The sequence below is a fragment of the Bos grunniens genome, chromosome 25 (assembly GCF_055505025.1).
Source record: "Bos grunniens cultivar Pamir isolate PY7600 chromosome 25, Bosgru_T2T1.0, whole genome shotgun sequence".
NCBI lineage: Eukaryota > Metazoa > Chordata > Mammalia > Artiodactyla > Bovidae > Bos > Bos grunniens.
The window spans coordinates 9,819,887-9,847,124 of NC_141189.1; the positions used below are offsets into that span (position 1 = coordinate 9,819,887).

The 27,238-nt window shown below is 56.4% G+C and overlaps 1 protein-coding gene across 18 annotated transcripts in view; it reads left to right on the plus strand.

Annotated features, from left to right (window-relative positions):
* Positions 1 to 27,238, plus strand: part of GTF2IRD1 (GTF2I repeat domain containing 1) — a 125,789-nt gene that overhangs the window by 30,867 nt on the left and 67,684 nt on the right. For 12 of the 18 annotated variants that reach the window (XM_086374606.1, XM_086374605.1, XM_086374607.1 and 9 more), the window contains 7 exons: positions 7,992 to 8,120; positions 14,122 to 14,263; positions 16,674 to 16,829; positions 19,181 to 19,364; positions 20,003 to 20,397; positions 21,365 to 21,454; positions 23,571 to 23,654. In XM_086374606.1, coding sequence (XP_086230732.1) covers positions 7,998 to 8,120; positions 14,122 to 14,263; positions 16,674 to 16,829; positions 19,181 to 19,364; positions 20,003 to 20,397; positions 21,365 to 21,454; positions 23,571 to 23,654 — 1,174 coding nt within the window. In that variant the 5' untranslated portion in view covers positions 7,992 to 7,997. Of the gene's footprint in view, positions 1 to 7,991; positions 8,121 to 12,858; positions 13,427 to 14,121; positions 14,264 to 16,673; positions 16,830 to 19,180; positions 19,365 to 20,002; positions 20,398 to 21,364; positions 21,455 to 23,570; positions 23,655 to 27,238 lie in introns of those variants that run through there. The other 6 variants (XM_086374601.1, XM_086374603.1, XM_086374595.1 and 3 more) reach the window with 3 other exon arrangements.

The following is a 27,238-nucleotide window of genomic DNA, read 5'->3' on the forward strand; positions in this document are numbered from 1 at the left end:
GCTGTCAGCATGCTGGTAAACGGGCACTCCCAAGGGAGGTGGACAAAGAGAGGAGGAGGGAGCTGGAGGGGGAAGCAGGGCAAGGAGGGTTCAGTTCAGTTCAGCCGCTCAGTCGTGTCCGACTCTTTGCGACCCCATGAACTGCAGCACGCCAGGGCTCCCTGTCCATCACCAACTCCTGGAGTTTACCCAAACTCATGGGCATTGAGTCGGTGATGCCATCCAACTATCTCATCCTCTGTTGTCCCCTTCTCCTGTCCTCAATCTTTCCCAGCATCAGGGTCTTTTCAAATGAATATGCTCTTCGCATCAGGTGGCCAATGTATTGGGGTGTTGAACCCCTGGACAAAGGGGCCACCCGTTGCTGGAGAAGGTCCGGTTCCCATCAGAGTGAGGTCTTCCCAAGCACCCAGGCCATGCACAGCAGTAAGGACAAGTTCAAGAACAGCCCCCCACCCCCAGCCTTCCAGCTGGCCCTGAGCGCCCAGTGTGGGGCCTTTAGGACTGGAAACCCCTGCCAGAGTGCCGTCTCCTTGCCCTCGCCCTAGCCCCAGTGCCGGACAGAGTGGTCTTTCTGGGCCCGGCTCCCGTGGGGGCCTCCCTCCCAGGGGCAAGTCTGCCTTGAATCAGGGCAGCCGTGACTCAGCCGTGGACACAGCACTCAGCTAAGCTTTGGCTCTGACACCGGGCAGGCCTCCAGCTGTCGGCGGCCAGCAAAGCTGCCACTGTCTGGGCCAGGAATCCCGAGCAAGTGTGGGAGGCGGGCAGTGGGCAGGAAAAGCCAAGATGCTTGGAAACTTCCCCGGAGATTATCCAGGCCCAATACCCGATTGCCTGTCAGAATCCTTGGGACGCTGAAACGTACAGTGTCCTGAGTTCAAGGCAGACCCCGGGGCTTCTGGGGGGCAGGGCCTAGGAAGCTGGACTGGCAGGTGTGGGTGGCAGCTGGGCTGCCTGCCCTCCTCACTCACAGGTGGGCAGAGCAAGGCTGGGAAGCCAGGTGATGGGGACGGTGTCACACAGCAGTGTCCCTGCAGACCAGAGACCCAGGGTCTGCCCTCCACCTTCCCCAACTCCACCTTCTGTTGTCTCCCCGTGGACTGTAGCCCGCCAGGCTCCTCTGTCCATGACGTTTTCCAGGCAAGAATACGGGAGTGGGCTGCCATGTCCTTCTCCTTTCCCCACCCAGGGATTGAACCCAAATCTCCTGCATTGGCAAGTGGATTCTTTACTGCTGAGCCACCAGGGAAGCCCAATCTGCTCTTAGGGGCTTCATAAAAGCCCCAAAGGTTGACCTGTCTGCTACCCGTGTGCCCTTCAAGCACATCAGGAGAGTGGCTTCCTCCCCGCTGCTGTGATCTCCTGGGTGAAGCAGCGCCCCGCTCCTCTGGGAGACCCCCCTTTTGTCCCCCTCCCCTGAGGAGCTCCCAAGACCATCTCTCGTCTCTAGGTGAAATTGGGTATTTTGGACCCAAAGGCAGGACCTATTGTCTGTGGCTTTGTGTCCCTTATTTGGTGTCTGTCCTTGTTCTCAGTGGCCAAGAGGGGTGTCTGGGCTCCTGGTCCTCCTGATGCCTGTGTCCTGGGGAGACCGCTCTGCCTGGGACTAAGGGGATTCTGTGCTAAAACCAGGACAGTCCCAGGCAAACCGGGGCGAGTTGGTCAGTCTGGCTGAGCATCAGCTGTCGATTTCATCAGGTGATCTTCCTGCTTCCTGCATCCTGGCAGGTGTGAGCAGTACAGTCCTCACGGCGCACGTCGAGGGGAAAGGACCAGGTTTGGGGTCAGAGAGACAGATGGACAGACCTCATCCTCACTACCCACTGACTGGGGCCTTAGGCGAGTCTCTGTGATGGAAGGATGATGTAGCAAGGAAGGATGCTCACGTGCAGATGCGCCACTCTGGACGTTCTGACAAGCTTTGAGGTGGTGCTGATGCTGCCAGTCCTGGGACCGCACTTGCAGGAGCACCTGTACAGGACACCTGTTGGATCCCTCACTTTCAGTTCCGGGACCGTTCCTCCTCCGTGATCCAAATACGTTCAAAATTGCAATCCCCCAGATTACCTGTTGGGAGCCAGGCAAACCCGTCATTGCCAGACAATAGCTTTTGAACATCCTGGCTCCCAGCCAGAGTGGCTGACCATCACATTTATTATTACCCCGTGCACTTTGCTGGATCTTAGTTCCCCAGCTGGGGATCGAACTCATGTAGTGGGAGCTCAGAGTCCTAACCCTTGGACCCTGGAGCTAGGGAAGTCCCTAACTCCCCTAATATTCGTTGAGTGTCCTTGAAAACTCAAGCAGGCGTTTGAGGCAGTGAAAATACAGTAAAGCAGACACCCTCTGGTCTCCCGGAGCTGAATTCCAGTTGGGGAAATCTGGCAGGAAGCACATGAGCAGGTCGCTTCAGACACTATGAAGGAAATGAATGAAGAGATGGGGGTGGGCTGCCATGTGGCTGCCGGGTCAGGGAGCTGATGGAGTGAAGGGAGCAACGGGAGAAGATAGAGACCTGCCAGAACCTTCTCTTCCAGAGGAGCCGAGTCCACGGCCCCCGAGGGGCGCACACGGTGTGTCTGGGCAACGGAAAGAGGGTGGCGCTGGAGCCCAGTACAGTGGGGCTGGAGCGCCAAGGAAAGGGGCAGACGGGCCTGGGCCCATGGGCCTACCGCTCGGGGAGGCGACCTCCTGCCAGCGGTGGGAACCCCCTGGAAGCTTCTTACGGGAAGCCACGTAAGATGATGTAGCTGCTGTTTGCAGGGAGCCCGTGGGGGCAGGAGGAGGTCAGAGAGACCCGTGAGAGGCCATTGCCACGGAGTGGGTGAGCGAGGAGGGCAGCCTGGACGGGGAGGTGGCGAGAAGTGGGCAGACCTGAGTGCGTTCCGGAGCTGAGCTCATGGGACTCCCCCCCACCCCGATTGTTTCAGGGGTGAGAGAGGTGGGACCCGGGGATGAGGTCCCTCGGTCCTCCTGCACCTGAGCTGATGGCGGGAGAGGAGAGGATCTGAGTGGGGAATGTGGGCCGTGTTGTGTTTGGATTGCTTGTTGGGCACTGAACAGTTGACGTGGAGGAGGCAGCATCCCAGGAGAGGAGGGAGAGAGGTGGAGAAGCACCAGCGAATAGAAGATGTGTAAGCCGAAAGAAAGTGAAAGTTGCTCAGTCATGTCCCACTCTTTGTGACCCCATGGACTACACAGTCCATGGAATTCTCTAGGCCAGAATACTGGAGTGGGTAGCCTATCCCTTCTCCAGGGGATTCTTTACCAGTTGCCTGGAGAAGGAAATGGCAACCCACTCCAGTATTCTTGCCTGGAAAATACCATGGATGAAGGAGCCTGGTAGGCTACTGTCCATGGGGTTGCAAAGAGTCGGACACAACTGAGCGACTTTTCTGTAATTACCGCTCTTTACCAGTCGAGCAACAAGGGAATGGGCTTCCCTGATAGTTCAGCTGGTAAAGAATCCGCCTGCGATGTGGGAGACCCGGGTTCGATTCCTAGATTGAGAAGATCTGCTGGAGATGGTATAAGCTACCCACCCCAGTATTCTTGGGCTTCCCTGTTGACTTAGCTGGTAAAGAATCTGCCTGCAGTGTGGGAGACCTGGGTTCGATCCCTGGGTTGGGAAGATCCCCTGGAGAAGGGAAAGGCTACCCACTCCAGTATTCTGGCCTGGAGAATTCCATGGACTCTGTTGTCCATGGCGTTGCAAAGAGTCAGACCGGACTGAGCGACTTTCCCTTTCAAGGGAGAGATTGCCTCCCGGCCAGGGAGGGAGTGGGACAGGGGCGGGGAGAGGGCCTTGGACCCTCAGCCGGCAGCACCAGGAGGGTGGGGAAGCCAGGTGTGTGGCCCTGGTGCCCTTGGGAGAAATGTTTGCAGTGGGATGCTCACGGCCCCACTGCTGCCTCTCGGCCCCCGCTGACCTTGTCCCCCGAGGAACTGGGGCGTGAGTGGAAGTCCCTTGTCACTCAGGGCTTCCTTGCTACTTGTGCCCCAGGTTGGGAGCCGGTCACCCGTGATGTCACTTCTGATGGCCTCTCTGGGTGACACAGAGCAGCCCTTAGCTGCCCCAGCCTCACCCTGTCCCCATCCTCGCTGGCGTGTGACCTGTGTCGTGGCTCAGGCGGTGGCCTCCCATCTGTTCCCCCCAGGGACCGTCTCCTGTACTTTCTGAGTCACTTGCCTCCTGCTCAGCTAGCATATTCATGCTCTCTGTTCTGTGCAGTCTGTTGGTCTTATTGGGTGGTTTTCTTCTGCCTCATTTTCAGATTAGAAGTAGCCCCACCTGACACATTTCTCACTTTATACCTTACATTGGGATTCCCTGGTGGCTCAGACGGTAAAGAGTTTTGCCTGCAATGCAGGAGACCTGGGTTCGATCCCTGGGTTGGGAAGATTCCCTGGAGAAGGGAATGTCAACCCACTCCAGTATTCTTGCCTGGAGAATCCCATGGATGGAGGAGCCTGGCGGGCTACAATCCATGGGGTCACAAAGAGTGGGACACGACTGAGCGACTTCACTTTCACTTTTCCCATCTTGCACATGAGAAAATAGGGGGTCTAGGTGGTTGACCCCGTGTGGTCCTGGCAGCCCCAGGCCTGGGTCTCACCACGTATGCATGATTCCCAGCTCATAGCTCCTGGCCCGTGCCAGCTCCTGGACCCCGCCTCTTCCACCAGCAGCAGCTCGAGCCGCAGGAACCTGCCCCTCTCAGGGGCTCAGGAGGATCTTCTCTGTCCAGGGAGCACGATGGACAAGGAATCAGGGGACGGCCCACAGCCCAGCCCCCTCCACACTCCCCTCCTCCTTCCCTAAGTCCCTGGCTCCTTCCTAAACGGATTAGGACCTTTGCCGGAAGGAGCCGGCAGCCGTCTGGGGCGACCCGGAGGCCAGGCCTGGAGCACTGTCTGGTGCCTCCTGCTTTGCCCTGATTTGATTTGCGCCCCAGCAGCTGGGAGGCTGGCAGCCTGAGGCCTTTCTGGAAGTGGCTCAAGGGACTGGGGAGGGCAGGGGGGTGGCTGAGAGGAGGGGGCAAGGCTCCATGCACCCCAGTCAGGCCAGCCTCTCAGCTGCTCTCGCAACACCCCCACGATTAGGCTTCGTGTCGCAGAAAGCCCCTGGTTGCTTTTGCGACCATTCCCATGTCCTATCCTGGGCCCGGCATAACCGTCAGCATCCCTTAATGCTGCCAGTTTCAAGCTTTTATTGAAAAATAAGGCAAGAACTTGTCCAGTGGTTAAGATGCCTCGCATCTACTACGAGGGGTGTGAGTGTGATCCCTGCTTGGGGAACTAAGATCCTACATGCCATGCGGCCAAAAAAAAAAGATGGTTGATAGTGTATTTCAGGTGTTCCATAGCTTTCCTGTCTGCTTGTTATCAAAGTTACTGAGAATGGGGTATTAAAACATTTGACTGTAATTGTGGATTTCCCCCCCCCCTTAGGTAAGACAACCTAGGAGAATAAATACATTTTAAAACATTTATAAGTGAACCCATACTCACTTGGGGCAACTGCCGACCTGGCCAGTTATTAAAATTAATATTTATGTACAACTAAGCAGCCAGCTTGGGCCAGGACAGCGTCCAGAGCCAAGCTCTTGTTGTTCCATCACTAAGTCCTGTCTGACTCTTTGTGGCCCCCATGGACTGCAGCACGCCAGGCTTCCCCGTCCTTCACTTTCTCCCAGAATTTTCTCAAACTCAAGTCCATTGAGTTGATGACATCCAACCATCTCATCCGCTGTCACCGCTTTCTCTTCCTGCCTTCAGTCTTTCCCAGCATCAGGATCTTTTCCAGTGAGTTGGCTCTTCGCATCAGGTGGCCAGAGTATTGGAGCTTCAGCTTCAGCATCAGTGCTTCCAATGAATATTCAGGGTTGCTTTCCTTTAGGATGGACTGGTTTGATCTCTTTGTAGTCCAAGGGACTCTCAAGAGTCTTCTCCAACACCATAATTCAAAAGCATCCATTCTTCAGCACTCAGCCTTCTTTATGGTCCAGCTCTCACATCTGTACATGAGTACTGGAAAAACCATAGCTTTGACTGTAGGGACCTCTGTCAGCAAAGTGATGTCTCTGCTTTTTAATATGGTGTCTAGGTTTGTCAGAGCTTTTCTTCCAAGGAGCAAGCGTCTTTTAATTTCATGAGAAAAGCTCTAGCGCATCCCTGATTCCTTTGAATGTTTCCGTCACTGAAGTTGGACACGTCTCACCACGTCACGTGTGACAGGCTCTGATATCTGCTGTTCTGTGTCATCGATTTCATGACCCACTAAAAGGCCGCAGCCTGTGGTTTGGACCACGCTGAGCTGGGCCCTTGGGGTGCAGCGGGAATTGGCCGACCAGTCCCTGCCCTCATAGAGTTTATGGTCTGGTGGGGGGCAGCTCCGGTGGCAGAAGACACTCTGGACTTAGCCCCAAGGCAGCAGGCCCAGCTGTCACTGCCAGGGCTCTCCAACCCCCGGCCCCAGTTTTGTGCACAGACTCCTTCCCCGCCAGGAAGCCAAGCGGGCAGGACTCACAGAATCCCTCTGACGCTTGCAGCTCTGCTCCCTGCTCCCTGGCCAGAACTGGCCACCTGGGGCCTCTGTACAGAGCACTAGAAGGCCTGAGCCTGGGGTGGGGATCGAAGGTCCCTGTCTCTGCTCTCTGCTCTCCGCCCTCTCCTTTGCTTGGACTGGCGAGGGGGCAGGTCGCCAATAGGAAGATGCTGGCACTGGGGCATTTTGGAGGAGGGATCCCTGGACCTGATTCCTGGGGTCAGGAAAGGGAGGGGCAGGATGGATCGGGGCAGGGGGCAAGGGAGGCTGACATTTGTTATCCAGTGGGGCCCTGGCCCGGCCGGGTGATGTAGGGCCAGCAGGCCTGTCCCCGCCAGGCGCAGCCCCAATACGGGGCCCTGATCTGAGGGCTCCCCAGCTCTGTCCTCCGGGAGTCTCATGACAAGGGGCAAAGTCCTGTCTTGGGGAAACCTCGTCTGGGATGAAGGGGCCTCTGCCCTCTGTATCTCTCTGCACCCCTGAGACTCAGTCCTGACAGCCAGGAAGTAGACTGCAGCTCCCAGCCTTGGGGCAGCAGCAGCCTTGCCCCTGGGAACTGTGATGGGGTCGGTCAGGGACAGGGGAGGCCAGTGGTGCCTGACCCATCCTGCGAAGGAAAGGGTAGGAGAGGGGGCAATCCAGGGAGCCTTCCCAGCAGAGGTGACAATTGAAAGCTAAGGGGGCAGGGGTTTTCCTGATGGTCCAGTGGTTAAAACTCTGCCTTCCAATTCAGGGGACAGGGGTTCAATCCCTGGTTGGAGATCTAAGACGCACACACCCCCACCCCCAACCCCGCCATGCTGTGCAGTGTGGCCAAATACTAAAAATAAAAATTGTTTTCTTTTAAAGCTAAGAAAGCAGTCAGTAAATGCCGAAGGGGCCAGGGACGGTATTCGGAGAATAGAACCTGTGACAGCTGAGGACCCATAAAGGGTGGTCATATGTCTGGGGGATGGTGACTTTTAGAGGACTCAGAGCATGGGGGTATAAGGAGGAGCTGGGGCAAGGGACAAGTCTGGAACCTGGAATACCGAGCTGAGGAGTCGAGAGCTAGTGTGGGCAGTAGGGAGCTATGGAGGGTGTGTGAGCAAGGGAGGGCCATGCCAGAGCAGTGTGTGGGGGGAGAGCTGGCATTTAGGGCCTGCCAGGCAGACTGCTCGTGACACTGGGCTTGGCTCCGGGGTGCAGACTTGGAGAGACAGGCCCTCAGTTACTCCGCCGCACACCTGTAATGCTCTGTGCAGGCTGCAGCGGCTCCAGGCCTTTAGAGCTCAGAGTCCTTCATGCATGGAAGACCCTTGGGGGAGGAGGAGACCAGTCCTTGACTCGTCCCACCTGGGAGGTGGAGGTGGTCTCTGGGGCTCGGCGGATTATGGTGGGGACAGACGCTACATGTGCCCCGCCCCACCCACCTCCGCCTGCTCCCCGCTCCTCCTCCATCCAGGCGACCATGGCCTTGCTGGGAAAGCGCTGTGACATCCCCGCCAACGGCTGCGGGCCTGACCGCTGGACCTCCGCCTTCACGCGCAAAGACGAGATCATCACCAGCCTCGTGTCTGCCTTAGATTCCATGGTGAGTGCCCCGGGGGCAGTGGGACAGCTGGCCTTCGTAACTCTGGTGCTCACAGGAGCCCCGCCGATCTAGGCCTCAGTGTCCCCCGCCTGTCCCAAGGCCTCTGCCCTCACCAGCATGAGAGCAAGCCTGTGAAACCTCAGCCCTCGTCCCCTCACCCCTTGTCTTCATTTCGTCCCCTCTCAGAGTTCAAGTCCCATCCCTGGGATGGTCACAGGTCTCCCTCCCTGGGGCTTCCCTAGTGGTCCAGTGGATAGGACTCTATGCTCCCAATGCAGGGGGCCCAGGTTCGATCCCTGGTCAGGGAACTAAAGATCCCACACGCTGCAGCCAAGGTCACAGATCCCTTGTGCCGTAGCTAAGACCTGGAGCAGCCAAATAAATGTTTATGAATAACCAGATAAACTATTTCAGTGATTCCGTTACACTAAGCATCATTTCTGGAGCTTGGGGGGCCACATGTGGCTAGTGGTCACGTTATCAGACAGTGTAGAAATAGAACATCTCCGTCACTGCAGAAATTCTAGGGGACCATCTCCGATGGCTCAGCAGCAAAGAATCCACCTGCAGTGCAGGAGACCTGGGTTGGAAAGATCCCCTGGAGAAGGGAATGGCAACCTGCTGCGGTATTCTTGCCTGGAGAATCCCATGGACAGAGGAGCCTGGCGGGCTACAGTCCATAGGGTCGCAAAGAGTGGGACATGACTGAGTACGGCTGGCAGTGCTGCTGTGGAGAGTGTTTCAGAGGCTCCCTGGAGGAACTGATGGCCCTCTGTCCTCGTGCCATGACCAGGACAGACTCCCCCGGGCTCCCCCAGGCCCTGCAACGAGGCCTTTACAGGTGTCCTGAGGGACCGTCGTGGATGACAGCAGCACTTGATTGACACTGCCTTAGCTCTGCTGGCACCCTCCAGGCCTTGGGCCGGGTCCTCGGGCGTCTTCAGTGGAGGGGGAGAGGGGGCAAAGTGCTGTCTGCTCATCACCTCCCCGCATCCAGTCTGCGACCCTTTTCCAGAAGCTTCCTTGTGACCCCCATTCTCTGTGCCTCTGGGCAAATCCACTCCCTGCTGTGACCTTAGCTTCTTCGGCTGTTGAAGTGACCACATAGCAGAGGCTCACCTCCAGCCGTGGTGGCCTCCCCTTCAGTTCCGTTCAGTTCAGTTCAGTCGCTCAGTCTGTGTCCAACTCTTTGCGACCCCATGAATCGCAGCACGCCAGGCTTCCCTGTCCATCACCAGCTCCTAGAGTTCACTCAGACTCACGTCCATCGAGTTGGTGATGCCATCCAGCCATCTCATCCTCTGTCGTCCCCTTCTCCTCCTGCCCCCAATCCCTCCCAGCATCAGTCTTTTCCAAGGAGTCAACTCTTCTCACGAGGTGGCCAAACTACTGGAGTTTCAGCTTTAGCATCATTCCTTCCAAAGAAATCCCAGGGCTGATCTCCTTCAGAATGGACTGGTTGGATCTCCTTGCAGTCCAGGGGACTCTCAAGAGTCTTCTCCAACACCACAGTTCAAAAGCATCAATTCTTCGGCGCTCAGCCTTCTTCACAGTCCAACTCTCACATCCATACATGACCACAGGAAAAACCATAGCCTTGACTAGATGGACCTTTGTTGGCAAAGCAGTGTCTCTGCTTTTGAATATGCTATCTAGGTTGGTCATAACTTTCCTTCCAAGGAGTAAGCGTCTTTTAATTTCATGGCTGCAGTCACCATCTGCAGTGATTTTGGAGCCCCAAAAAATAAAGTCTGACACTGTTTCCACTGTTTCCCCATCTATTTCCCATGAAGTGATGGGACCAGATGCCATGATCTTCATTTTCTGAATGTTGAGCTTTAAGCCAATTTTTTCACTCTCCTCTTTCACTTTCATCAAGAGGCTTTTTAGTTCCTCTTCACTTTCTGCCATAAGGGTGCTGTCATCTGCATATTCTGAGGTTATTGATATTTATCCCGGCAATCTTGATTCCAGCTTGTGCTTCTTCCAGCCCAGCGTTTCTCATGATGTACTCTGCATATAAGTTAAATAAGCAGGGTGACAATATACAGCCTTGACGTACTCCTTTTCCTATTTGGAACCAGTCTGTTGTTCCATGGCCAGTTCTAACTGTTGCTTCCTGACCTGTATATAGGTTTCTCAAGAGGCAGGTCAGGTGGTCTGATATTCCCATCTCTTTCAGAATTTTCCACAGTTTATTGTGATCCACACAGTCAAAGGCTTTGGCATAGTCAGTAAAGCAGAAATAGATGTTTTTCTGGAACTCTCTTGCTTTTTTGATGATCCAGCGGATATTGGCAATTTGATCTCTGGTTCCTCTGCCTTTTCTAAAACCAGCTTGAACATCAGGAAGTTCACGGTTCACATATTGCTGAAGCCTAGCTTGGAGAATTTTGAGCATTACTTTACTAGCATGTGAGATGAGTGCAATTGTGCAGTAGTTTGAGCATTCTTTGGCATTGCCTTTTTTTGGGATTGGAATGAAAACTGACCTTTTCCAGTCCTGTGGCCACTGCTGAGTTTTCCAAATTTTCTGGCATATTGAGTGCAGCACTTTCACAGCATCATCTTTCAGGATTTGAAATAGCTCCACTGGAATTCCATCACCTCCACTAGCTTTGTTCGTAGAGATGCTTTCTTTTTTTTTTTTTCGTAGAGATGCTTTCTAAGGCCCACTTGACTTCACATTCCAGGATGTCTGGCTCTAGGTCAGTGATCACCATTGTGATTATCTGGGTCGTGAAGCTCTGTTTTGTACAGTTCTTCTGTGTATTCCTGCCACCTCTTTTTAATATCTTCTGCTCCTGTTAGGTCCGTACCATTTCTGTCCTTTATCGAGCCCATCTTTGCATGAAATGTTCCCTTGGTATCTCTAATTTTCTTGAAGAGATCTCTAGTCTTTCCCATTCTGTTATTTTCCTCTATTTCTTTGCATTGATCACTGAGGAAGGCTTTCTTATCTCTTCTTGCTATTCTTTGGAACTCTGCATTCAGATGCTTATATCTTTCCTTTTCTCCTTTGCTTTTTGCTTCTCTTCTTTTCACAGCTATTTGTAAGGCCTCCCCAGACAGCCATTTTGCTTTTTTGCATTTCTTTTCCAAGAGGATGGTCTTGATCCCTGTCTTCTGTACAATGTCATGAACCTCAGTCCATAGTTCATCAGACACTCTATCTATCAGATCTAGTCCCTTAAATCTATTTCTCACTTCCACTGTATAATAATAAGGGATTTGATTTAGGTCATACCTGAATGGTCTAGTGGTTTTCCCTACTTTCTTTGATTTAAGTCTGAATTTAGCGATAAGGAGCTCATGATCTGAGCCACAGTCAGCTCCTGGTCTTGTTTTTGCTAACTGTATAGAGCTTCTCCATCTTTGGCTGCAAAGAATATAATCCATCTGATTTCGGTGTTGACCATCTGGTGATGTCCATGTGTAGAGTCTTCTCTTGTGTTGTTGGAAGAGAGTGTTTGCTATGACCAGTGCGTTCTTTTGGCAAAACTCTATCAGCCTTTGCCCTGCTTCATTCCGTATTCCAAGGCCAAATTTGCCTGTTACTCCAGGTGTTTCTTGACTTCCTACTTTTGCATTCCAGTCCCCTATAATGAAAAAGACATCTTTTTTGGGTGTTAGTTCTAAAAGGTCTTGTAGGTCTTCATGGAACCATTCAACTTCAGCTTCTTCAGCGTTACTGATTGAGGCATAGACTTGGATTACCGTGATATTGAATGGTTTGCCTTGGAAACGAACAGAGATCATTCTGTCGTTTTTGAGATTGCATCCAAGTACTGCATTTTGGACTCTTTTGTTGACCATGATCTCTACTCCATTTCTTCTAAGGGATTCCTGCCCGCAGTAGTAGATATAATGGTCATCTGAGTTAAATTCACCCATTCCAGTCCATTTTAGTTCGCTGATTCCTAGAATGTCGACATTCACTCTTGCCATCTCTTGTTTGACCACTTCCAATTTGCCTTGATTCATGGACCTGACATTCCAGGTTCCTATGCAATATTTCTCTTTACAGCATCGGACCTTGCTTCTATCACCAGTCACATCCACAGCTGGGTATTGTTTTTGCTTTGGCTCCATCCCTTCATTATTTCTGGAGTTATTTCTCCACTGATCTCCAGTAGCATACTGGGCACCTACTGACCTGGGGAATTCCTCTTTCTGTATCCTATCATTTTGCCTTTTCATACTGTTCATGGGGTTCTCAAGGCAAGAATACTGAAGTGGTTTGCCATTCCCTTCTCCAGTGGACCACATTCTGTCAGACCTCTCCACCATGACCCACCCGTCTTGGGTGGCCCCACGGGCATGGCTTAGTTTCATTGAGTTAGACAAGGCTGTGGTTCTAGTGTGATTAGATTGACTAGTTTTCTATGATTATGGTTTCAGTGTATCTGCCCTCTGATGCCCTCTTGCAACACCTACCGTCTTACTTGGGTAACTCTTACCTTAGACGTGGGGTATCTCTTCATGGCTGTTCCAGCAAAGCGCAGCCGCTGCTCCTTACCTTGGACGAGGGGTGTCTCCTCACCGCCGCCCCTCCTGACCTTGAACGTGGAGTAGCTCCTCTAGGCCCTCCTGCTCCCACGCAGCCACAGCTCCTTGGACGTGGGGTTGCTCCTCCCCTTGGAGACAGCTGAATCTGTTTGTTTGTTTGTTTTACCATGTTGCCTCGGGGAAAAGGATCGGCAGGGTTTGAGAGAGGAAATGAACACCATCCCCGCCCCAGGGGACAGTCTTGCTGGCCCTGAGATGTCTCCAGCTTCCTTTACCAGGGCGACTCGTGGCCAGAGCTGCCACTCAAGGCATGATCATGGCCCAGAGAGAGTGTAGAACCTGGCCTATATCACATTCCTAGCAGCGGAATTGTGATTAGAAGCCAGACTTCTGACTGTCCACAGAGCGCTAACTCAGATAAAAACCAGCACTTATCAGACGCTGACTTCATGCCTAAAGGAAATCAGTCCTAAATATTCATTGGAGGGACTGATGCTGAAGCTAAAGCTCCAGTACTTTGGCCATCTGATGCAAAGAACTGACTCATTGGAAAAGACCCGGATGCTGGGAAAGATTGAGGGCAGAAGGAGAAGGGGATGACCAAGGATGAGATGGTTGGATGGCACCACCGACTCAATGGACATGAGTTTGAGCAAGCTCCAGGAGTTGGTGATGACAGGGAAGCCTGGCGTGGTGCAGTCCATGGGGTCGCAAAGAGTCGGACGCGACGGAGCGACTGAACTGACTGACGGACTATACTGCATGCCACGAGCTTTGCAGGCAGGTTTCCCAGTGAGGTAGGTCAGAGGCCTGAGATGCTGGCGGTCTTGGTTGCAGGGCCCCCATGTTAGGACTTCCTGTGCCGTCGGCCCACCAGTCTCAACTCTGGGGCTGCAGAAAGAACCTCTTTGCCTCATCCCTGCTCTGGCTGGCCTGATTTAGAGATTCTTTCCCACCAGCCAGGCCCCATTGAGTCCCCAGAACAAGGCCATTGCACCTCTGGGAGCTGGACGGTTTGTCTCCATTTTACAGACTGAGAAACTGAGGCCCAGAGGAGGGCATGACTTTTAGGAAGAAGCTGGTGCAGAATTAAAGCCTAAGTCTGTCCGAGCCTTGATTCTCCTAGGACCCATCCCACCTCCTCATCTGGGACTTAGAGCCCAGGACAGGGGCCTCTCATCCTGGCCCTTCATCTGGGACCAGGCCTGAGGCCAGAAGCCCACCAGGAGCAGGAGGGCCTGGGGGTGGGACACAGACCTTGTGCGCCTTTGTCCTCCTCCAGAACCATAACCTTGTCCTCTTCCCCTGGCCTTGGCCAAGCTCTGTGGAGGTCATTCATTCATTCCCACTGCAGCATCTAAGAACCAAGACGTTGAGCTGCCGGGGGGATCTCGGGCAGCTGGGGCCTCAGCTCTCACCCGCCAGAGCTGGCCCTGGGGGTGTCCGGAGTGGGGGGCCCTTTCCTGGGCTCACATCCCTGCTCCCCGCGCAGTGCTCAGCGCTCTCCAAGCTGAACGCCGAGGTGGCCTGCGTCGCTGTGCATGATGAGAGCGCCTTCGTGGTCGGCACCGAGAAGGGGAGAATGTTCCTGAACGCACGCAAGGAGCTGCAGTCAGACTTCCTCAGGTTCTGCCGTGAGTACTCGGGGCTCCAGAGGGCCGGGGCCCGCAGTCCTGGAGGACAGGAGAGCTGGCACCTCCCTGGGTCCCTGGTGCAACACCAGGTGGCCGGCCCTGTGTCGGGGGAGACACGGGGCAAGCAGGGTGGGTGCAGGCTTCCCAACGTGGCATTTTCGGGGTGGAATCACACCACAGTCCCTCGGCCAAGAGAGATGAGCCGACCCAACCCTGGGCGGTCCAGATGCGGCCACCTCCATCCGCTGAGGGACAGAAATGGACACTGAGGCCCAGCACTGTGGCCCCATTCCTGCGCATCCCTGACGCGGGGACCGAGTCCACGTGCTTGGCTGATAATTATTGAGCGCCTGCTGCGTGCAACACCCCTGAAGCACTAACTCCCTCATCCTGACGTCAGCCCTGGGAGGCTGGTGCTGACCCCGTCACGGTAAAAGAATCTTGGAGCCGCCTACTGGAGGCCCCTGGGGATGAAGTGACTGAGGACTCGTCCAGCACGTAGGGAACACTCTAGAAACGGGAGCAGTTAGGGATGAAGTGATGAAGAGGGCTGGGCGCTGGCGCTCTTTGCTGTTCCCAGCAGGCCCAGGGGACACTCGTCCCCGATATACAGATGAGAACATGAGATGCAGTGAGCATAACCGCGGGCCGGGGGAGGTGTGAAACGCAGCCGACAGGTGATGGAGGCAGGGTCTACCCTTTCTAAATGGGGGGTGCAGCCTCTGTGCACCCCCTGGGACCCCTACCAAGGACTCCTGGTCGCTCCCAGAAGAGATGAGCCCTCCAAGCTGTAAGCCAGTAGCCCCGATCCAGAGGGGTCACTCTGAAGCCCCCAACTCTTCAGTGCTACCTGGGCCTACAGGGCTCCTTGGAAGCAGGCCGGGCCTCTGCGTTCTCTCCTCCCCGCATCCCTGGTGCCCAAGCACACACCCCCGGCTCCGTGTGTGTCCCTGCTCACCGCCGCCTCCATCCCTGCTGTTGCCCTCTCCTGACAGGCCTTCCCGCCCCCCTGTGCCTGGCAGACGCCCCCCCAGCCTTCAGACTCACACCCCTCCCGGCCTCATCCATGCCCCTCCGCCCCAGCGCCCAGACTGTGGCTGCCCACCGCCCACTCCATGCACTCCTCCTGTGCCCACAACTTCCATCTGCACGCCTGGTGCCCCAGCTTGGCGGTGAGCTCCCCAGGAAGGGGGTTGGCTTCCCCTCTGTGGGAGGTTAGAGCCCAGGTGGGCATGCAAGCCCATGGTTTGGGGGACTCAGAGCTCTTGGGGGCTAAAAGCGGGCCCTGGGGCCTCATCCCGGCTCTGCCACCTGCTGGGCCTCAGTCTCCTCATCTGTGAAAGGGGACCGTGGTGCTACCCTCTCCTGGGTCAAGCTGAGGATTAAACGGATTAATACATGGCGAGCACCTAAAACTGCTGGGCACGTAGTTCATGCTCCATAAACGCCAGCCATTGTTTTCCTCGCTGTTAGTAGCCCTTTCATTACCCCACCCCGGGTCCTGGACTCTGGGATTAGCCATTTTTGGGAAGGCTGACCCCCGGTGCTGGGACACACCATTGTATCCTTACTAGGGTCCAGCTGCTTCCTCAGCCAAACCCCTCTACCACCCGGCTCTCGGAACCTGTCTGCTCTCCAAGCTTGGGCAGGAGACCTGGACCTGGGTAGGGTGGGCAGTGGCGGGGGTCTGTGGCCCTAGTGGGCCAGCCTGGGAGCCAGCCCAGAGCCTGGGGAAGGTGCACCTGGCTTCCCAGAGCCAGGCAGAGCTGCTATTTATAGCGCCGGGAACTTGGCTGGTTTATTTCAAGCTTCACAGGTCCCCAAGGAGAGCAGACTCCAAGCTGAGATGGGGGGGGGCCCCCGGGCCCTCCTCTCATTCTCTTTCCAACGAAGTTTCTAGCATCTTGCCCACGCTCCCAGGCCCCCACCCTGGCCCAGCCTGGCATGAAGCACTTCACAGCCCCCTTCAGCCTCCTGCTGGGGTCCCCATCATCTCCCCATTTGGCAGAGCAGAGAGGTAGGACCTCGATTGGTTAAGACAGAAAGGGGTGCTGGACCGGACATTCGTTGAACCCCAGTTCTGCCCCAGGCCAGCTAGTCTCCTGGTTGAGAGCTCACAGGCTGAGGCCCGGAGAGGGAAGGGACTTACCCAGGGTCAGCCGGTGAGTTAGAGGTAAGCAGGGATGAGTGCCCTGTGCTGGGCACTGGGCACTCAATTGACCAGCCTGGCCCTAGGCAGGGTGGCTGGGACAGACCTCACTCACTCATTAATCCTTCCTTCATTCCTCCGTGGGCACTCCGTGTTGCGTGCCCAGCTGCAGGACTCGACCCAAGCCAGGGACATCCCCGCTCACTGGGCTGGTGGTGAGGTGAGAACTCGCCACGGCCTCACATGCTCTGTGTCCCGCAGGAGGGGCCCCGTGGAAGGAGCCGGAGGCAGAGCACCCCAAGAAGGTGCCACGGGGTGAGGGTGGCGGCCGGAACGTCCCACGGTCAGCCCTGGAACATGGCTCGGACGTGTACCTTCTGCGGAAGATGGTAGAGGAGGTGTTTGATGTTCTTTATAGTAAGATCCTTCCTCATTCCATTTGGGGCCCCCAGGTGGGTGGGAGCCCCCGGCCCCACCCTCCCCAGCTGAGGAGGCCCTGCTCCCGCCACTGCAGGCCGTGGGCAAAACCTCAAGGCGTGGGGGCCTTCTCCCCCTCACCCCCCAGCTCTCCCCCATTCTGCATCCCCAGGCATGGCTCCCCCATCCCAGCCCCATTTCCTTGAACCACCATCCCTGCCCTGATCTCCTAGCCTCCAGCTCCCTGTGCCAGGCATCTTCCTAAAGCACGGGTCTGACCACAGAGCTCTTTCCTCCGCTCCCTTCTTGGGCTCCCTGTCACCCTGGGCGTGGCATCAGCCCCCACCCCAGCCCACCAACCCCGCCTCTAGCCCTTCTGACCCCCTTCCTCTTCTCCCACTCACTGCGGCTTCATTTCACACCTCCTCACCTTTGCTCTGCTGTGCCTGTCAGGCTGGCCCTCCCCTCTGTCTGGTGGGCACAACATTGCTCTCTGAGGCTCAGCTTCAGGAAGCCCCCAGCTCCGAGTTGGGTTAGGGTCCCCTGTGGGCACCGCTGTGCCCTGTGGCTTCACCCAGTTGCTCTTCAGGATCCGGGACCTGCCTGCACTTTCTGCTGTTCTTAGCCTGCAGTTTCAGAACCCAGCAAAAGCAGGAGCCCAGAGGGTGTTTGTTGAATGACTGAATGAAGGCTACCTGGCCATCCAAGTCTTTCCCCTGGAGTAGGAGAAGGGGCAGGGATGAGCAGGCCTGGCCTCCCTCGGGAAATGTCAGGTTGCCGCCAGGTCTCTGGCCCAGTGGTGACCTCCACGCTCCCTGGGTGACCTCAGGCAGGTCCCCTCCATCCCTAAGGGGCCCCCCATTATTTCTCATTTGCTTTATTCCTTCCCCTCCTGCAGCCTTTGGCTCTCTGGAGCAGAGGTCTGGGCGAGTGGGGAAACCCTGCTGGAGTCTAGATGTCAGTAGAAGGAAGCCAAGAGGAGTTGGGGTCTGGAGGCCCTGGTGGGCAGGCTGGCCCCCTGGGATGGGAGGACTGGTCACGCATGGTGGGCTGTGTCACTGCAGACAGTTTTGCCAGATACAGGGCACATACCCAGAGCCCCTGCGCCCCTGCTCACTGTACCCCGACTCTGCCTGCCTGCCTCGGGCAGAATCAGATGTGGCTACTGGGGCGGAGCTTCCTTCTGGCTCCTGGTGCGTAGATGCTTAGTCGCTTCAGCCATGTCTGACTCTTTGCAACCCCATGGACCTTAGCCCCCTGGGCTTCCCAGCTGGCACTAGTGGTAAAGAACCCGCATGCAATGCAAGAGACGTAGGAGATTCAGGTTCGATCCCTGAGTTGGGAAGATCCCCTGGAGGAGGTCAGGGCAACCCACTCCAGTATTCCTGCCTAGAGAATCCCAAGGACATAGAAGCCTGGCAGGCCATAGTCCACAAGGTTGCAAAGAGTCGGACCTAGCTGAAGTGACTTAGCACACACACGCACAGACTGTAGCCCACCAGGCTCCTCCGTCCATGGGATCCTCCAGGCGGGAATACTGGAGTGGGCTGCCATTTCCTTCTCCAGGGGATTTTCCTGAGCCAGGAATCGAGCCTGCACCTCTTATGTCTCCTGCATTGGCAGGCGGGTTCTTTACCGCCAGCGCCACCTGGGAAGCCCTCTGGCCCCTGGTGGGGGGTGGCAGAAGTCCTTGAGCCCAGGCCCCTCAGCCACCCCTTCTGTCCCCCCTTCCCTCGTGCTCGCCATCTTTTTTTTTTGGCCACAGCATGTGGAGTGTGGGGTCTTACTTAGCACCGCAGCCAGGGTAGGGGGGTACTTGCGCCCCTGCATGGGGAGTCCGGAGTCTTAACCATGGGCCCACCAGGGAAGCCCTTCCCCATCTTCTCAGCCTGTCTGTTCTGCCTCTCGCTTCCTCTCCATCCCTCTCTCCCTCCCCTGCCCTACCCTCTCTCATCCTTTCTCCTTCCTCCCTGTGGCAGTTGCCTTTCCCCTGTGTGTCCCCCGTCTCTCGCCGCCCCCTCCTCCCCTCCTGCCTGAGCCCCCGGCCCTGCTTTCCCTTCCACCCAGATGCCTGGAGAAGAGAGTGGCAGGGAAGCCAGGGGACCCTGTTGATGGGCAGCCGTGGCCCTTGACCGCAGCGGGGCTGTCCACAGCCCCCGCCTGCTCTACCTGCAGGGGGGGTCAGTCTCTGTGAGGTTTGCAGGCTAAAGGGCCTGTGGGGTCCATCTCCTGGGGGCCTGGCACCGTAGGGAGTGGCTCAGCACAGCCCCAGCTCTGGGGCGCACCCGGCCCCCGCCCCGGCCTGGCTTCCCTCTCATCAGGCCTCTCTCCTCCACTCCCCGTGCCCGCAGGCGAGGCCCTGGGCAGGGCCAGCGTGGTGCCGCTGCCCTACGAGCGGCTGCTCCGGGAGCCGGGGCTGCTGGCCGTGCAGGGGCTACCTGAGGGCCTGGCCTTCCGGAGGCCGGCCGAATACGACCCCAAGGCCCTCATGGCCATCCTGGAGCACAGCCACCGGATCCGCTTCAAGCTTAAGAGGTGAGTGAGGCTGCTGGCCAGGGAGTGGCCGAGAGCCAGTGGCCGGATGGTGGGGGCTGGGCCGGGCGATGACCTGCTTCCGTGCTATGGCCGCTGGCCCAGCCGGAGGGGAGGGGACTTTAGCATCCCTACCGGGGACCCTGCTTGTAAGAGCTCCCAGTCTGATGCCAGGAGTGAGGCAGAAACGCAAGCACAGAGCATGCTCCGAGCCAGGTGTGGTCACAGAAGTCTTCCCTGGGAACTTCTGTGTGCAGAGAGGCTCGGCTGGGGAAGAAATAGCACCAGCAGCCCCGCAGGTATCAGGAGCAGCCTGTGTGGAGGCGGGAAGCCACATCGTGCTGCTCCGTGGGGTTGTCAAGCAAGGCTTCCATTAGGGGCTGGTGGGCGGGGGAGGGTACTGATCGCCCGGTCAGCCGGGAAGCAGCCTGAGTCACCCATCGGGGTTAGGCGAGGCCGGGACACGAGCCCGGGAAGGAGGGATGCATTAGGAGATGAAAGCCGATTGGCTGCAGCTGAAAGGATGCGATGGGTGGTCCTTGGGGAGAGCCCAGGTGTGGGGCCCTGCACGTCACACCCCGCCCCGGGCCTGCACCCCCACCTGTAAACGAGGACTAGGTCCCGTCCCGTGTGCCTCACAGGCTCTCTGCAGGAATGGCTGGGGGCAGACATAGCCCTGGCTGGACGGGGGTGCACAGCCATCACGCGTCCTTTGCTTCACCCAGGCCGCTCGAGGATGGCGGACGGGACTCGAAGGCCCTGGTGGAGCTGAATGGCGTCTCTCTGCTAGCCAAGGGGGCTCGGGACTGTGGCCTACATGGCCAGACCCCCAAGGGGCCACCTCAGGACCTGCCTCCCCCTGCCACCTCCTCGTCCGTGGCCAGCTTCCTGTACAGCACGGCCCTCCCCAACCACGCCGTGCGGGAGCTCAAGCAGGAGGCGCCTGCCTGCCCGCTCGGCCCCAGTGACCTGGGCCTCGGCCGGCCCGGGCCGGAGCCCAAGGCCCCCGCTGCCCAGGACTTCCCAGACTGCTGTGGTAAGCTGCTTCCGGGGCCCCTGAGTCTGGGAGTGGGAAAGAGGTCACTCCTGCAGGGGCAGCTTCCCAGGGGAGGTCGGGGTGCTCAGGGCTGCAGGAGGCGTCTCGGAGCCAGGGGCTGGGGTGGGGCAGCTGGCGTCCTAGCTTGGACTCCGTCAGACCCCAGCCTCCGCCCAGTCATCTGTGACCTGGGACAAGAGATGCCCAAGAGGATCCCCGGGGGAGTCTCTGGAGGTGGGGAGTAAGCATACTAATCAGGTCCATGCATTTAATGAGCACCTACTGCGTACCCAGCATGGAATTAGGGATACCGGAAACATAAGGAAAAACTGGGCATGAGAAAGACCTGTATCCTTATTTTGGCCCCTCTACAAAGTGGCTGTGTGTCCCAGGGCAAATCTCTCTACCTCTCTGAGCCTGTTTCCTCCTCTGTAAAATGGAGATATGGAGAGTACCTGTCTAGCTGGGTTGTCATCATGATGAAATGACAGGGCACATTAGCAGTGCACGTTCTCGGGCCCAGCCACCTGCAAACTGACAAGTGTGCCGAGTGGTTCCAGTGGGTGCTCAAGTCTGAGAACCACTGTACTACAGCCCTGAGTGCAATGCTCGGCACAGAGTAGGTGCTTATTATAAGTTACGAGAAGGAGAAAAAGGGAGCCCACCCTCCCCTCCACAGACGTGTGGGCTGAGCTGGAGGACAGGGCTTATATGCCTGAAAGAAGTGTCCCCACCTGTAAAAGGTGACCTGGTATTGTGCCATCCAGAGAGCAGACTCTGCTACAGAATGTCTCAGGCCTCTGGTCAGCGAAGCTGCCTTGAGTTCCTGATCACGGGGCTCAGTTCTGGGTTCTTGCTGGTGGGGGAAATGTTACCCCAGAGCCCCGACCTGTGCACCCAGGCCAGATTTAGGGGAGCCCCTCTTAGGGCCCACCTTGAACCTGTACCTTTCTGCTCCCTTGTCCAGGACAGAAGCCCACTGGTCCTGGCGGTCCTCTCATTCAGAATGTCCATGCCTCTAAGCGGATCCTCTTCTCCATCGTCCACGACAAGTCAGGTAGGACAGTGCCCGTGGCAGCACCCTGTCCAGAGTGGGGATCCAGGACTGGGGTGCTGCTTCCCGATGTGCATGTGTGTCCCCTGAGTCTTTGTGAGAGGTAGGAGGACCAGCACTGCACAAGGGGCTTGTGCGTAAAACCAACATGTAATAGTTACACCATGCTGCGTAACAAATTGCCCCAAAACTTAAAACGCCAAGCATCAATGCCTTATGGTTTCCGTGGGTCAGGAATTCAGGAGCAGTGTAGCCAGCTGCCTGTGGTTTTGGTATCTCTCATGAGGCTGTTGATCAAGATGTCAGCTGGGGCTGTGATCATCTGAAGGCTCAGTTGGGGCTGGAGGATCCACCTCAAGCTCGCCCATGTGGCTGTTGGCAGGATTCATATTCCTTACTACGTGGGCCTCTACAGGGCTGCTTGAGTACCCTCACAATGTGGCAGCTGGCTTCCTGGAATTAGGGATCTGAGAGAGTAAGGAGGGAGCCACATGTCTTTTATGACCCAGCCTCAGAAATTACTTGTCCCTTCTGCCATGTTCTACCCATTAGAAGCCAGGGATTTGGGACTGTCCTGGGGGTCCAGTGGTTAGGACTCCATGCTTCCGCTGCAGGGGGCACAGACAGGGTCAGTCCCTGCTCAGGGAACTAAGATCCTGCAAGCTGCATGGCATGGCCATAAAAAATAATGAAGCCAAGAACTCGATCCGGTTCATACTCAAAACGGAGAGAGAGGAATTAAACTCCACCTTGTGAAAAAACAGGTGTCCAAGAAATATGTGGCCAGATGGAAAGATGTTTTTTGTTTTAATTTCAGGCCTTTCAAGCAAGGGAGAGGCTTCTTAAGAATATATTTGTTTGTTTGTTCGGATCTGCCAGTCCTTGTTGCAACGCTCAGGGTCTTTACTTGGGGCTCCTAAACTCTTAGTTGTGGCTTGTGGGATCTAGTTCCCCGACCAGGGATCAACCCCAGGCCCCCCGCTTTGGGAGTCCAGAGTCTCAGTCCCTGGACCACCAGGGAAGTCCTGTGGACACATTTTTAAAGTACCAGGCAGTATAGGGGACAGGAAAATGTGGAATTCATTTATACCAAAAAAGGATGAAGTGAGACTTTGCAGCAACTTTGCCTTGTGGAGGTCTCAGCCTCACTTTGATGAGAGGTTCGTTAAGAAACCAGGTGCTAGCTGGGTGATCTCAGGCAAGTTACTCAGCCTCTCTGAGACTCAGTTTTCCCACATACAAAATGGAAATAATGCTGCATTTGCTATCTATGTTTACAAATTGTTCTGAGGGATTCATTAGGATACTGCGTGCTAAATTGCTTCTGTTATGTCCAACTCTTTGCAACCCCGTGGGCTGTAGCCTGCCAGGCTCCTCTGTCCATGGGATTCTCCAGGCAAGAATACTGGAGTGGGTTGCCATGCCCTCCTCCAGGGGATCTTCCCAATCCAGGAATTGAACCCGCATCTCCTACATCTCCTACACTGGCAGGCAGGTTCTTTACCAAGAGGAACACCTGGGAAGCCCCAACCAGGACGTTACATATGGATAAAGTACTTAGCCCAGATAGCTACTTAATACATTAAAGATGTTCCTTTTATCATTTTAATGAACCAAATGATCTCTTTAGTGATTCACGCTAAATTGAGGGAGAGACTTTGGATCTGTGGGAGAGGCCAGCAGGGCTGAGGGTTTGAGGGGCCAAAGCTGAGTGAGAACCAGACATGACGGTTAGGTTTTGAAAGTCGAGACTCAGGAGAGGCCCAGGATGGACTGGCTGCGCCTGCATGATACGCACTGCCCATGGGGCGGACCGGGGGCTTCCCAGGTGGCTCTGTGGGTAAAGAATCCACCTGCAATGTGGGAGACACGAGTTCGATCCCTGGGTCGGGACGACCCCTGGAGGAGGAGGGCGTGGCGACCCCCTCCAGTATTCTTGCCTGGAGAATCCCGTGGACAGAGGAGCCTGGGGGGCTGCAGTCCATGGGGTCGCACAGAGTCAGGCAGGACCGCAGAAAACTGAGCACACCCATGTGGTGGGTGGACAGAGGCCAGCGGCCTCCAGACCGCGGGGTCCCTGCTCAGACGGGCCTCACTTGTCCCTCCTGTGTTTTGATAGAGAAATGGGACGCCTTCATAAAGGAAACCGAGGACATCAACACTCTGCGGGAGTGCGTGCAGATCCTGTTTAACAGCAGATATGGTGAGTGGGCGGCGCGGGCCGCAGGGTGGCCCCGGCAGCGTGCTGAGCAGCTCATTATGTGGCAATCACTCATGTTCCCCGACATGACAGCAGGAGCCATATGCTGGTTCCCGCGCACCGTCAACGCGAATGTCATCTCCTGTCTGGGGAGGGGGTGGTTGTGTCAATATTTCCCTTCCAGATTTCCCGGGTGGGGGCGGGGGGACTGATGGCAAAGCCCCAGACTGACTCACCTGTGGGAGGCGGGCCGGAAGCATGGTGGGGCGACTGCCCATCTAGGGGACCATCCAGAGAAATGTTTGTCGGCCTGGCATGCCCGCAAGTTCCTCGTTGCACCGTGCCGTATCCCGTCACCTCATTTCTGCCCCCTTCCTGGCGTGCCGCCTGCCCAGGGAGCCCTTTGCAGGTTTTTCGGACCAGACTCCTTACTTGTTCTTCAAAACTCAGTCTGGGCCCTCCAAACCCTGATGGTTTCCTCTCTGTTCCGTGTCGCATGCTTGATGCACCATGTCTGTATCTGTCCCCGTGAGGGGCCCGGGCAGCCCTGGCCCCTCGGTATCCCCGGCACCCAGGCCAGAGCTGGGCTCAGAGCACATGTCAGCTCATAGTATTCCGGGCAACAGACACAGGTGGTAACCGGGGCTAGGGTGGGGGGTCTCCCACATGATGGTGCTTCAGCCAAGCGTGCAGGGCAGCCACTGGTTGGCTCGGAGGCAGGGGCCAGACCTGTAAACTCACGCTGAGTCCTGGGATCCCCAAGTCCCCTCCCCCATCTGGTCCCCTTTGTCCCATCAGCAGTCCTGTATCACCCTCACTGATGGACTCAGCCTCCCTGGAGCTCTGCCTGTGAGCCCCACGCTGATCAGATGCAGTGTGGCCCTGGCCAGGTTGGGATGAGGTGACGCACGTACCCCCAGATCACTCGGCTTGCAGCTGTGGTGTCACTGAACTCACCGGCATCGTGCAGCCGCCTGGGGGGTGGTCCCTCTGCATGAGGAGACTGGGGGAGGGGGCACCACCCAGAGCCACAGGGACAGAGAGGAGGGTCCGGGGCCTGGGGAACTGCTGCACCTGTGGGGTCGGGGAGAGCACTGCCCTGGGAGTCCACAGCCACTTGCCAGGTGCCCTGGAGTTGCCCGGTCCTCCCTAACCTTGACCTCACCATAACCAGACCAGCCCCAAATCAAGACGGCTCCACTGCCCTCCCTCCCCTCCTTGCTGTTGTTCAGTCACTAAGTCGTGTCCGACTCTTTTGCGGCCCCACGGACGGTAGCCCTCCAGGCTCCTCTGTCCATGGGATTCTCCAGGCAAGAATACTGGAGTAGGTTGCCATTTCCTTCTCCAGGGGATCTTCCTGACCCAGGGATCAAACCCGAGTCTCCTTCTGGCAGGTGGATTCATGACCGCTGAGCCACCTGGCTGGCTCCTCTCCCCCGCTGCTTGGCTGAAAAAAAAAAACCCTCTTTCTCTGCTCACAACACTTCTGACAACAGAAATCAGTGTTTTCCATGCCACGCAACCCTGCAGTTCTCTGTGAATACCAGCTGGGGGCCCTACATCTTGTTTTAATTCTGACCCTAACTCCCCATAGTTACAGACGCAACCCCCCACCGCAGGTTAAGGGCTCAGTCCCCCAAGACCGCACCCCTACTTCAGACACCATTCACAAGTAATGGGTCCCCAGCGTACCCACACTTCTGTCCAACTTGTCTACCCATCTGCAGTTCCCACGACCCCCTCCAGGGATTTGGCAGTTTGCCAGAAGGATTCCCAGGTGGCTCAGCGGTGAGGCATCCACCTGCCAGTACAGGAGGCACAGGAGATACGGGTTTGATCCCTGGGTCGGGGAGATCCCCTGGAGGAGAAATGGGAGCACTCCAGTATTATCACAGAGAAGCCTGGTGGGCTATAGTCCATGTGATCTCAAAGAGTCGGACACAACTGAAGCGACTAAGTATACACACACACTCACACACACACACACACACACGCACACATATACACGCGCACCAGAGTTGAAGATCACATGTGTCCTTACTATATCGCATATCGCACTTGCTTCTTTTCTTTTTTTAAAAAATTTAGTTTTATTTATTTATTTTGTCTGTGCTGGGTCTTTGTTGCTGCACAGGCTTTTCTGTAGTTGCGAGGCTTGGGGGCTGCTCTCTAGATGTGGTGTGCGGGCTTCTCATTGTGGTGGCTTCTCTTGTTGCGGAGCACAGGCTCTAGGACACAGACCCAGTAGTGGGGCATGGGCTTAGTTGCCCCAAGGCGTGTGGGATCTTCCCACATTAAGGACTGAACCCATGTCTCCTGCATTGGCAGGTGGATTCTTCACCAGTGAACCATCAGGGAAGCCCTCTTTCTTCCCTTCATTTTTGTTCTCACTCACTGACCTGTTGGCTCACTTCTCAGTAATGCGTTTTGAGCCCTTGACCTTGTGTCGGGCACTCAGACCAGCTCTGGTCTCAAGGTGCTTCAGCACGTGCCTAAAGATGTGTCTGCGGTGGTACGCGGTGGTATACTGTAGTACGTGCTGGAGTGTAGTAGCATGCAGGGGTGGGGGGCCTTAGAAAGGGAGGATGACTCAGAGCCAGGCTTGGGGAGTCAGGGGTGGCTTCCTGGAGGAGGTGTTCTTTGATCCACCCTGGGGCTGGGGAGACTTGAGTCACGTGGGCTTGGTGGGCTGGTGTGTTGGGGTGGGGCTGAGCGAGGCCAGGTACTGCAGAGGGCTCTCAGCAACTGAATTTCCCCCCTTCCTCCATAGGCAGGTGTGAGCTGAATGGGGGAGCAGGGAGAGGATAGCTGGTGAAGGCTGGCTCCATCTGCAGTGGGTGGGTTCTGCCCTCACCACATGGGCACAGCCGCTGCCAGTCTTTAGCCTGTTGTGTGTGCTGGATGTTTCCAGAATGTTGCGCCTGTCCCCAAGGCCAGTACCTGGGCCCACCACCATGGCCAAACCCAAGGAGGAGTGTTGGGGTTGAAGTGGTTGAGACCTTGCCCCCGCTCAGGCCAGGGCTCCCTCTGAGCTGTCCCTTTGGCTCCCCAGGGGAGAAGCTGCCCCCTGTGAGTATTGGGAGACCCTCTGGGTGGGTGGGGATGTCGTCTGGATGCCTGAAGCATCCCACAGACCCAGGACTTGCAGATCTTGCTCCTGGTTCTCGCCCCTGCCATTTCAGCTCCCAACTCTGGGCGAAGTGGGCCAGTGATGGGGCTGGGGGTGCAAAGAGAAAAAAACAAAAGGAATGAGGGGACCCCAGCCTTCAGGAAGCCTCAACGTCTCTACCACTGAGGAGAGGTTGAAGCAACACAAGGGTTCAAGGACTGTACGTGGGGGCTCCATCCTCCCCTTCCAAGCAGTCGGCAGCTGGGGCTTCTGCGAACCAGGTCTCTGTCCAGGCTGGTGGCAGGACAGGCCCAGTAAGTCAGATGAACCCGAGCGGAGTTGAATTCACATGGACTCGAAAAACCCAAGAACCCATCACTCAAGTACCAAGGCTGGGGGGTGGCTGGTGATGCTCGGGAACCGGTGGCAATGGGGGGAGAGAGAGAAATGGTTTGACAGCTGCTGAGATTTCGAGGGT